The sequence below is a fragment of the Ochotona princeps genome, chromosome 5 (genome assembly GCF_030435755.1).
Source record: "Ochotona princeps isolate mOchPri1 chromosome 5, mOchPri1.hap1, whole genome shotgun sequence".
Taxonomy (NCBI): Eukaryota; Metazoa; Chordata; class Mammalia; order Lagomorpha; family Ochotonidae; genus Ochotona; species Ochotona princeps.
In genome coordinates this window covers 77,732,021-77,744,767 of record NC_080836.1, presented here as the reverse complement: position 1 = coordinate 77,744,767, position 12,747 = coordinate 77,732,021, and the positions used below count along the sequence as shown (strand labels likewise).

The 12,747-nt window shown below is 40.1% G+C and overlaps 1 protein-coding gene across 1 annotated transcript in view; it reads right to left on the bottom strand.

Annotated features, from left to right (window-relative positions):
• CARF (calcium responsive transcription factor) overlaps positions 1–12,747 on the bottom strand; it is a 49,277-nt gene that overhangs the window by 22,959 nt on the left and 13,571 nt on the right. The window contains 5 exon segments of the mRNA XM_058664867.1: positions 881–965; positions 3,222–3,348; positions 4,338–4,458; positions 10,458–10,685; positions 11,142–11,256. Of these exon segments, the coding sequence (XP_058520850.1) occupies positions 881–965; positions 3,222–3,348; positions 4,338–4,458; positions 10,458–10,685; positions 11,142–11,216 (636 nt within the window). The 5' untranslated portion in view covers positions 11,217–11,256.

The window sequence follows — 12,747 nt, the reverse complement described above, 5'->3', positions numbered from 1 at the left end:
AGCAGCCAGGACTTGAGCCCGTGTCCACAACTAGTGGCAAAGCCTGCTATACCACAATGCTGGCTTCTGGATACTGTAAATTTGATGTGAAAGTCAAACAAATCTTCAAGGAATGATACCTGATACAACAGCAAGGGCAGAATTAAGAAAGTAGTGACATTAACGGTGAAATTAGTTTTATAAATATGAGAGTTGAAAGTTCACAAAGTAGGTAAGCCATCCAAGAAATAAAATGTAGTAAAAGACAAATGTCAAAAAAAATTTCTGTTGAGGAGGCCAGCATTACGGCACAGAGGCTAGGATCCCATATGAGCACAGGTTCTCACCCTTCTCTACGCCAGATCCAACTCCTTGCTAATGCATCTGGGAGGGTAGCACAAGATGATTCAGGTGCTTGGGCTCTGCCACTCACATGGGAGACCCAGGTGGAATTCTAGGTTCCTGGTCTTTGTCTCGCCCAGCACCAGATTTTGTGGCAATTTGCAGAGCAACCCAATAGATGAAAACTCTCTCTTCCTCTCTGTAATTCTGCTTTTCTTATAAATAAATCTTGCCCCAAAAAACTTATACTCAGAATATGAAAAGAGCAAGCATATAAGAAGTACAAATGTCGAGGGGAAAAAAGTAGAGCAGCACAAGTGAAGCTTCAAATAAGGAAAAAAGAGTCGCAAGAGAAGAAACGATGGTGATAAATGAAGGAGTTTATGGGACCTGTGCTCTAAGAGAGCTTTTATTCTCTAGGGAATAAAAATTGAGGTCAGATTCAGTAAGACACAAAATTTTACAGATACAGTCTATTCATTATACTCAAAAGTGGGCTTTGGGGATGAATCATGATACCCAATTATATAATTCTAGACAAAGATTATTTTTACTTCACCTCACAGCTCCTAAGACGACAGGCCCAGATAGGTGTATTAGAAGAAAGTGGCTGAAGAGGAGCCAAAAAAGGTTCTTCAAGCATTCTGGAATAGGGGAGGAAAATATTTAAAACATCACTCCACATATACACACAAAAGGTATTCTTTCAATTGCTTCATGCTCTTAATCAATGTCAAAGACATATACTGACATCACCAATAAGAAATTTTAACAATAATTATATTGTTCTAGTTTAACTTGATGACAATTTTCTTTAATTAACTGCAAAATTGAAGGCCTAAGTTGTTTCTTGAAGGTACCTATAGTCAGAAGCAACTGAACTCTCTCCCAAAATTATGTGTACTATTATTACATGATTATCTTTCATTTACCAAAAAACAAGGTGGGTATAGTTCCCATCTCAGGTTCCTGGATGCTACTAGAGCTGACACTCACGAATTCCTGCCAGTGCCGACCCTGTGAGGTAGCAGGGATGACTTAAGTAATAAGATGCCCGCCAAGCGTGTGGGAATACTAGATTAGAGTCCCCACTTTGGGCTTTGGCCAGAACCATCTCAGCTCTTTTGCACATTTGGGCAATCAACCAGCAGCTCTGTTTGCCTGTCTCTGTGTCACACTGTCTTTCAGATAAGTAAGAAAACTTATTTTATTTTAAATAAACTTTTTTAAAAGATTTATTTTATTTTCATGGGAAAATCAGAAATATACAGAGAGGAGGAGAGAGAGAAAGATCTTCTGTCTGTCGATTCACTCCTCCAAGAGGCTGCAATGGCCAGAGCTGAGCTGATCCGAAGCCAGGAGCCTGGAGCCTCTTCAAGGTCTCCCATGTAGATGCAGGGTCCCAAGGTTCTGGGCCATCCTTGACTGCTTTCCCAGGCCACAAGCAGGAAGCTGGACGGGAAGTGAGGCTGCTAGGATTAGAACCGGCACCCATATGGGATTGCAGTGCATGCAAGGTGAAGACTTTAGCCACTAGGCTACCATGCTGGGACCATAAGTAAATTTTTAAAATGAGCTATAAAAACATCTTCAGGCAACTTAAGGGTAACATTATATAAATTCTAACACCAAATGTCAAATATTATCTTAATTTGAAAATACTTTTGTAGAACAATTCAAAACTAAATTACATGCAAATAGAGTACATATGTCCATAAATTATCAGCATATCTTAAAGTAAAAATAAAAACTTAAATAGACATTGCTAAAAAAAACCATTTTTTAAAATGCATTTGTTTATTACTTGATGGGGAGAATTTCTCACACTCAACACATACAATCTTCTATCTATCACTTTTATTACAAAGTGATTATGGGCATAAAATCATTATGAAATCATAAAAAATTTAGTAACTGGTATAGGCAAGCTTTTGTTCTAAAAACTCTTTTGGTGTTAAAAATTTCATATTGCTTCAAAATAGTCACATGGCTAACAAAAATTTCATACTTTATTGCCACTTGGAAAATTAACATTTTGACATTACTAGCTTCTGGAGCAGCCTCCTGATCGACAACACTAAAATAATTGAAGACGGGGCGGGGCCAGCATTGTGACGCAGTGGATGGGCAGCCTCCTGTGACAAAGGCATCTCAGAACACCAGTTCAAGACCCAGCTGCTGTGCTGTGGTTTTTTTTTTTTTAAGAATTATTTTAATTTTTTATTGGAAAGGCAGATTTACAGAGAGAAGATGATACAGAAAGATCTTCCATCCACTGGTTTGCTCCCCAAGTGGCTGCAACAGCCTGAGCTGAGTTGATCTGAAGCCACGAGCCAGGAGCTTCTTCCTTCCAGGTGCAGGATCCCAATGCTTTGGGCCATCCTCTACTGCTTTCCTAGGCCACAAGCAGGGAGCTGGATTGAAGTGGAGCTGCCGGGATTAGAACTGGTGCCTGTATGGGATCCCGATGCATGCAAGGTGAGGATTTAGCTACAAGGTTGTCATGTTAGACCCCCCTGTTGCTCTGTTTTTGATACAGCTCCCTGCTAATGTGACTGAGGATCAGGAGATGATGGCTCAAGTGCTTGGGTCACTGTCAGCCAGGTGGGAAATCTGGATGGGATTCTAGGTTCTGGCTATGGCCTGGTCCAGACCACATCATTGCAGCCACTTGGGGAGTGAACCAGCAGATGATTCCTCTTTCACTTTCTGTCTCTCGCTTTCTTTCTGTCAACCACAATTTTCAAATAATAAAACAAATCTTTAAAACAAAACAAAGTTGTATTTGTTGACAGCTGTTCTATTTTCTAAAATTTTGCCCTCTTCTATAGTTGGAGAGCCTTAGATAAGAACAGTGATGGTGATATCAAAAGATGGAACCCACCTTCCTACTGACTCACCTGGCCCCTGACTTTTTGGGCATTGGGAGAGTTGCCTGTGGAGGGAGAACGTAACTGGTATCGTCTGCTAGGGCATCCGCTCCTACAGTTGGCAAGCTTCTGTCACCGGGTTTCTCCTCAGGGATGTCTTAACCAGAAGAACAGGAACAAAAACAAAGCCAAATCAGAGCCTTGAATAACAAAACAAAAACATATCTAACCGAACTTGTATATTTGTACTAAGAAAAGGAATAGCTTTGAAGCTAAAGATAACAAAGTTTATAAAGCAATACTGAGAACTGCTGTGATAAACTTTTCAACTTTCAAATCATAACTACTAGAATAATTATGTAAATTATGCTTTTGGAACTTACATTGAACAGCAAGGACTTAAAAATAAATTAAGAATTTCACAATAGGACAATGTGAAACTCTATATACAATGTTTATAATGTTTTCTGCAGGATATATCTTTCATAAGTTTTAATAATTATTAACCATGATGAAGAATTTAAACACAAAGATAAAAATATCTATTTTAAATCATTGGTTATGAAAGAGCAAAAAATAAATAGTTTTGGCAATTATGTTGGAGAAAAGAAACAAATAGATGGAAAAGGGAGGAAAACAAAAGGAAGTTGAATAGAGTGTACAAAAAAGGTAGGTAATATATAAAAAGAAACGGGAAATATGCATTTCCTTTCTCCATCTGGAGGGACAAAGGAAATGGGGAAAGAGCAAGGGAATCAAAAGGATAGTTAACAAATGTAGTGAGTCACATGGCTGACACAACTGATGAAAATACAGACGTAACAAACTTCTGAGGCTATTAGTACCATATGGTTGCTATGCTTGCCATTTTTATTATTACTGCTATTATAATTAATAATTTATTTTATGCTCACTGGTCATTTGGGAGGAAGCAGGAGTCAACCAGCTTCACAGAATTCCAAAATGAAATAGACAGCTAACCTAGACAGGAGTTGAAAAATGAACTTAAAAGTTATTTGGCCTAAGGAACTTTTCTAATTAGTCTACACTCACTGTAAAAAGATCAGTTTCGGCAGTGATTCTCTGAAACGTGCATTTCTTTTCTCAGACACTATCAAGCCTTGTTTACATCTCACTATTACTCACCCCGAGCACTGTTCACATCCACAAGCTGTCTCTGAGGTATAATCACCTGCGCCATGCCTGTCGGGCTAGATGGAACCACACGAAGCACTTGTCCATTTTCTGATGGGCTGGCAACAAGCATCTTGGGAGCATTAAAAGAAAACCAAATGCATACACCTATGCTGATTTTACACACTATTAAACAAACTATTAAACACATACCTATTCAGAGTAAACATGACTACTTTTCCATTTTACAGATGAAAGCATCAAGGCACATAAAAATTGCTTCCAGGAGCCAGTGCTGTGGGGTAGCAAGTTAAGCACTGCCAGCACCCCCATACAAGTGCCAATTCCAGCATGAGCTGCTGTACTTCAGATTCAGTTCCTTACTGATAGCCTGGCAAGGCAACAGAAGACGGCCCAAGTGCTTGGGCCCCTGCATCCATGTGGGAGACTCAGAGGAAGCTTGCGCTTCCTGACTTTGGCCTGGTTCAGCCCCCACTGTTGCTGCATTACGGAGCAAACCAGTGAGGAACATACTTCTCTACATATATGCTCCGCCCTCTCTGTAACGGTGCCTTTCAAATAAATAAATAAACCTTCTAATAAAAAGTTGCTTCCAAGGTCTCACAACTAAAAAAAGGTGAAGCTAAGATTCAAAACAAGCAGCTTGACCCTTGTCTGAATCAACTATGGTCTTTTTTTAAAAAAAAGATTTATTTATTAATTTTATTACAAAGTTAGATATACAGAGAGGAGGAGAGACAGAGAGGAAGATCTTCCATCCAATGGTTCACTCCCCAAGTGAGTGCAATGGCCGGTGCTGCGCTGATCCAAAGCCAGGAACCAGGAACCTCTTCCAGGTCCTCCACGTGGGCGCAGGGTCCCAAAGCATTGGGCCGTCCTCAACTGCTTGCCCAGGCCACAAGCAGGGAGCTGGATGGGAAAGTGGAGCTGCTGGGATTAGAATCGGCACCCATATGGGATCCTGGGGCGTTCAAGGCGAGGACTTTAGCTGCTAGGCCACGCCGCCGGGCCCTGAATCAACTATGGTCTTAAAAATTATATATCCAGGGCTCGGCAGCGTGGCCTAGTGGCTAAGGTCCTCGCCTTGATCCCATATGGCTGCTGGTTCTAATCCCGGCAGCTCCACTTCCTCTCTACCTCTCCTCCTCTCAGTATATCTGACTTTGTAATGAAAATAAAATAAATCTTTAAAAAAAAATTATATATCCAAGAAGCCTAACTTAAAAATCTGAACAAAATCTTGATCGGGCTTAATACTTTTTGTTATTTATTATTCACACATATTTGATGTATCGCTGAGACAATCATCTGTCCAACAATATTTTTTTTAAAGATTTATTCATTTTTACTACAGCCAGATATACACAGAGGAGGAGAGACAGAGAGGAAGATCTTCCGTCCGATGATTCACTCCTCAAGTGAGCCGCAACGGGCCAATGCGCGCCAATCCGAAGCCGGGAACCTGGAACCTCCTCCGGGTCTCCCACGTGGGTGCAGGGTCCCAATGCATTGGGCCGTCCTCAACTGCTTGCCCAGGCCACAAGCAGGGAGCTGGATGGGAAGTGGAGCTGCTGGGATTAGAACCGGCGCCCATATGGGATCCCGGGGCTTTCAAGGTGAGGACTTTAGCCGCTAGGCCACGCCGCCGGGCCCTGTCCAATAATATTTTAAGTAATTTTTTAAAAATCTGTTTTTATTTCAAATGCAGATTTATATAGAGAAGAAAAGACAGATCTTCCATCTGCTGACTCACTCCCAAATGGCTACACAGGCAGAGCTCAGGTGATCTGGAGCCAAAAGCCAGGAGCTTCCTGCAGGTTTCCCACATAGGTGTAGGGGTCCAAGGGTTTGGGACTTCCTCTGTTGCTTTCCTAGGCCACAACCAGGAAGTTGTACTGAAACTGCAACAGCTGGTACACAAATCAGCACCCTTACAGGATGCTGGCACTACAGGGTGGAGGAGTAGTCTGATACACCATTGCGCCAGTCCCGTAAGTGATTTTCATTCACTAGTTTAAAAATAGTAACCTGCTAGATATCTAGTCAAGCAGCATTTTTTTTCATCTTTGTATTTATATACCTGCATGGTCTATAAAGAACACCACAAAATAACTGCAAAATGTGAAAACAAAGGAAAAATAGTGTATCTACTGTAATCTTCAGCTTAAAAACTGAAGACACTGTCTCAAGCTTAGAGGACATCTGAAGTTGAAGAAAAATATTCTTATTTGAAAATACAATATATTATTTGAAGGTAAGTCTATCTAATGTTCCCAGACATTCTGGATACCTATAAAGTTTTTACCTATGGTACCACTTATCCTACTGAAACAATTTTGCTGTTTTGTTTTGTTTTAATTAATAAATTTATTTTATTATTCCATGATACACTTCCATAGGATTCGGGATCCTTTCTGTCCTCCCTAAACTCCCACTCCCCTAATAATTCCCCCATTTAATTACAACAGTATGGTCCTTTACAATCAGACAAAGGTCAATCATTCTGCTATTTAAATGTATCCTGATATTGTAGGCATGAAAAATGGCGAAGTCCAGCACTCTATTGTCAAGGTACATTCAACAGTTTCATTGGGAGTCCATCTTTGATCTGGAAGTAGAGATGCACACTGAACATTGTATCCTCACATCTGTATATGATAATCTCTACTACAGTTACTATACATCCCCTTAAATGAAAAGCCATGAAATAAATCAATAAAGAGAAATAGAAAATTTACAACAACATGAAGTTAAATAACATGCTACCGAATGACGCTGAAGAAATGAACATCAAAGACCTTCCTGAAGCAAACGATATTATTGTATGACCTATGAGTCAGTGAGGAAATTAATAAGAAAAACATCCTACATGGGTGTCAGTTCTAGTCCCAGCTATTTTACTTTTGAACCAGCTCCCTAATTACCTAGGAAAGCAGAAGAGGATGGTCCAAGTCCTTGGGCACCCATGTGAAAGACCTGAAAAAAAGCTCCTGGCTCCTGGCTTTGGACCAACCCAGTTCTGATTATTGCAGCCATTTGGGAAGTGAACAGTAGAAGGAAGATCTTTATTTTTCTCTGTAACACTGCCTTTAAAATAAAAATGAATAAACCTCTTTTTAAATATACGATTTTAAATTTGAAAAAAATAGGGGAGGATAACATTGGAAAGTTTAGCAGTCAATTGTCTCTGGAGAGAAACATCATCACACTATGGTAGGAATAGTTCTTTTACCCCCAACAGTTCTGAGGCCCCCCCAGGCAGACTACATAATCAGACAAAAGATACAGAATCTTGAATTCAAACAGGATGAATTTGCCATAAATTTATTAAATCAAGAATCCCAGAGTAATTACTTCAATTTTTCACCTGCAAATCATGAAAAATATGTTGGAGATTTACACTTCTCTCATAACCTGCCTATTATTGGTAGAATAAGAAGTATAAAATGATGCCCATATTGGGAGAAAAATAAATATTCCTGGGTTTTCAGAATGTTCCCTGAGTGAATTCAAAACTGAAAGTAATTAAATATGTTAAGTATCAAGTTCCTAGGCCCAGCACAATGGCTCAGTGGCTAAATCCTTGTCTTGCTTGCACCGGGATGCCACATGCATGCCAGTTCATGCCCCGGCTGACCTGCCTGGGAGACCCGAAAGAAGCTCTGGATCAGTTCAGCTTCAGCCATTGTGGCTACGTGGGAAGTTGACCAGTGGATGGAAGATCTTTTTGTCTCTCCTTTCTTAAATCTGCCTTTCCAATAAGATAAATTAAAAAAAAAAAGAATCAAGTTCCTGAAATTGACATAAGGCCTTCCAAAAGAGGACCTAGCAACTGGTTTAGTGCACTAGAGAACCAGAAATACAGTGGCATCTAACCTGTGTGGGTGCAGGAAGCAATTAGGTCCTAATGCCAGAGCAGCTTGTAGTTCTGACAGTTCAGCACCAAGCATCAGTGGGAACAAATTTATGAGGCATGCTGCCAAATATCTAGATAAGCGTTGTAACACATCTCCTAAAACCTTTTAAATTCTCTTGTGTTTGTGCCTTCCTTTCGGGCCATCCTCTACTGCTTTCCCAGGCCACAGCAGGGAGCCGGATGGAAAGTGGAGCAGCTAGCATATGAACTGGCGCCCGTATGGGATGCAAGGCAAGGATCTAGCCACTAGGCTACTTGTGCTGGGCCCCAGTTTGATCAATTTATTTCTAAGCTTCATACTACATATTTCCTCAAAAAAACTCTCTGAGCCACCTCCTACTTCAATGTCTTTATAATGAATTTATATTGAATGCTCAATCCAATTACAATGACAATAGTAACCAACTTTTTTCTCAAAATAACAACTTTGTTTTAAGGTTAAAAAAAATGTAAGATGATTGCCCTTCACACATCTGGATTCCCTGATTCTTTGTCAGAATATACAGGTACTTCTTTATTTATCTACTTATTTGACAGTCACAGTTACAGAGAAACAGGAAAAGCAATCTTCCAACCATTGATTCACTCCCTAGATGGTCATACTGGCTGGGGCTGGGATAGGCTGGAGCTAGGAGCTTTATTCAGGCCTCCAGTATGGGTAGCAGGTGCCAAGCGCTTGGGCCATCCCTGCACTGCTTTTCCCAGACCATCAGAAGGGAGCTGGATTAAAAGTAGAATGGCTGGGACACAGACTGTTGCTCAAATGGGATGCTAGTGTTGCAGGTGGTTTCACCAGCTATGCTGCAGTGGCAGCCCCAATGGAGATACTCACACTGTTCTGTCAAGAATCCATAACAAATGCCACTTATTAGGAAAAACTACAGGAGCATTTAATCTTGGACATTCAAAAGAAGATTCCGTTTGTTCACATCTAGATTTTCTATTGCACAGTAACCTCTGTTGGTGCAACATGGTCACAGTAGCTTACCGTTTTTCTTGTTTTTCAATCCAGACCCAGAAATATGTTGAGCCTGAATATAAACAGAAGAGACTGCTCTACACTTAGTCACCTCTCATCCAATCACACTGAAGCCCAGAATCTTGGTAACTCAAAACAACCGTATCATAATGCAGCAACATAGCACAGGGGAATTCTAGAACACTTCAGACTGGAAATAGAAACAAAGATTTTTTTCCCCAGGAGAAACAGTTACTTATCTATGACAAATAGAAATTTTAAAACTAAAATAATTTTCTATGGTATTACTTAAATATGATTGTTATACATACTTTTATAGGTATATTATTATTAACAAGTAATTTTCATTATTTTTAAGAAGATTTTAACTTTATTCCTTTATTTGAAAGGCACAGTGACAAAGGGTTAAGGGGAGAGTCATAAAGAGAGAGAGATTTTCTGTCCATAGGTTCACTTCATAAATGGCCATAACAACTGGGGCTGGACCCTGCCAAAGTCGAGTCTGGAAGTATATCTGGTTCATCTCAGCAGGCGGCAAGGGCCTGTGAACTGGACCACTCTCTACTGCTTTTCCAGGCACACTGGAAGGAAGCTGGATTGAAAGTGCAGAGCCAGGATTTGAATGAGCACTCCAATACAAATGCTGATGTCAAAAGGCAGAGACTTAAACAACACCCATCTAGTCCATAAACTTGGACAAAAACATTTTTAGCCTACAGTTTCAAGCAGCATTCTTTTCTCATCTTCATGCATTGTTTTCATATGATACAGGCATATCCACTACAAAGAACAAGAAGGGTATGTCTAATTCCCAGTATACCAGGAGTACCCTTTTGCTTTTTATTTAAGAAGACATACTAGCATTTCACAGACAAGTCAGGACTGATATGTTGATAAACCAGCAACTTACATCATTCAATCTAACTTACATGTAAAGTTCCACACGTGAGCACTGGAGATTATGCCATAGCTTCAACTGATCTCAAGACACTAATGCTACCTAAGCATAAGTGGCTAAGAATATTATTATTTGTATTTCTAATAGATAAATCTTTTAAAACCTTTATGTAAAGGTCATGGAAACAATATTTTCAACACACTGGAAGCCAATAATTAATGCAATAATTGGTGTCAAGAAGTTAAGGTCGTCTACAAAAGCTAAAATATGTTATGCTAAAAATAGCATAAAATTGGTTATTTCATAAAATGTACTCACCATTTGTGCATTAGAATCCCCTGATGACTGAAGTTCGTACTGAACAGGTTGACCATTTTGGTCCACTAGATGGAAGTCATCTGCACAGAGAGCCTGAGTCTGGGCCAGGGGCCCAGGGACGGGCTGTGGTGCAGGAGAACCACTTGTCTCAGGAGTGGTGATGGGCAAAGCTGTGGGAGGATCATTGTGTCCAAAGGAAGGGGCCCCAGAGTCCATGCAGGCTAGCTGCTTTTGCAAAGAAGAAAAAAAAAAATCACTTTAGTTTTTATAAGACATTCTAGTAGAGCTTGTGTAATAAACTTATAAAGATATTTATTTTATAGTTAATTATTCATTTCACTTTTTCTAAGAGTCACCACTTCTCATTCAGAAGGCTTTTAAGTGGCATTACTGATTTTTATTTTATAATCTTAATTTTATCAAAACGAACCTGTCTACAGAATGCAGCCTGAAATAATGAAGTATAATTCAGGATACATTTTCTTTGTATGCAAACTTGTGTTAATACACCTGAGCATTATTTTAAACTCTGTATTATAAAATTAAATATTTGATGGAACATGTAAATGATTATTAAATTCTTAAATCATTAAATATAAAAGCAATTGTTACAGCACAAAAAGCTACTGAATGGCTTGCTGCTTTTCTCTAGAATGGAAAAAGGGTTCCCAAGCAAATTCCTACCTCAAATTCTTGAACATCCGTTTTTGCATCTTCAACATTGTTACTGACTTGTAATGAATCATTACACTGTTCCATGCTGACATCTTATTCAATTCCATTTTCTTCTATTTAATAGCTAAAAAGAGTTTAAATACTTGATCAATCAAAAGTGTACAATTTCTAAAAGCAGTCATTTATTCACTTAAAAAGGATTTACAGAGAAAGACAAATTTTCCATCTGCTGGTTCATTTTCCAAATGGCCACAACAGCTGGGGCTGGGCCAAGCTGGAGACAGGTGCCAGAAATTCCATCTAGGTCTCCCTCTTGGGTGCCGGGACCCAGACACGTGGGTCATCTTCTGTTACTTTCCCAGGCACATTAGCAGGGAGTCTGATTGGAAATAAAGCATCTGAGACTAGAACAAGTGCCCATATGGATGCTCGGACTGCAGGATGCAGCTTAACTCACTGTGCCACAACACAGTCCTTCAGGTGGCATCTTTTAAAAATATTTATTTATTTATTCATTCATTTATTTATTTATTTATTTAAGGTAGAATAACTAAGAGTGGGGGGGAGGAAGGAAAATGCAAAGGGGATGAGAAAAGAAGGAAGGAAGGAAAGAAGGGAAGGAGGAGGGAGGGAGAAAGGAAAGAAAAGAAAGATAAAACAAGACAGAGAGGCAGGCTATCCATCTGCTGATTTACTTCCCAAATGGCTTCCCAGCTGGGGATAGAACAGGCCAAACCCAAGAGCCAGGAACTCCACCTGGGTTTCCCAGGTGGGTAACAGGACCATCATTTGCTGCCTCCTAGGTGCGCAAGCAGGATGCAGGATTGGCAGAAGAGTGGCGGGGACTCCAGGATTCAATCCAACACTCCAACACAGAAGGCAAAAATTCCAAGCAGTAGCAAAACTTGCTATGTCTTAACACTAGCCCCAGCATTTAGCATTTTTTAAAGATTTTTATTGCATTTATTTGAAAGAGTTGCAGAGAATGACAGAGACTGAAAGAAAGAGAGAAAGAGAGAGAGAGATAGAAAGAGAGAATCTTCTATTCACTGGTTCAATCCTCAGATGGCTGCAACAGTCAGGGATGGGCCAACCCAAAACCAAGGGTTTTCATGTGGGTCTTCCAAATGAGTAGCAAGTTCCCAAACACTCGGGCCATCTGCTGCTGCTTTCCAGGACCATTAGCAAGGGACTAGATCATAAGTGGAGCAGCTGGGACACGAACTAGCACCTATATATGGGATGCTAGTGTTATAGATGTCTACTTTACCTCTGCTATGCCACAACACTGGCACAGGCCACTTAGCATTTTTATGGGATGTTTTGTGCTACAGAAATCTCTCCACCTAATGTGGTTTCTTACTGTACCATTTAGGTAAAGTATTTCTATTCTACATAGGAAAGAAAATGAACATTTTTATTAAGTGTCTTGGTCAAGGATGGGCACATGATGGAGTGTTTCAAGAGTGCTGGCTTGAATCCCAGCTACTTCTGACCCAGCTTCCTGCTAATATACTCTCCGGGAGGCAGTGATGATGCCACTGACACCCATGACAGATTACCCAGAACGAACAAGCTTTGGGGCTCCTAGCTTGGGCATGACCCAAACCTGGCT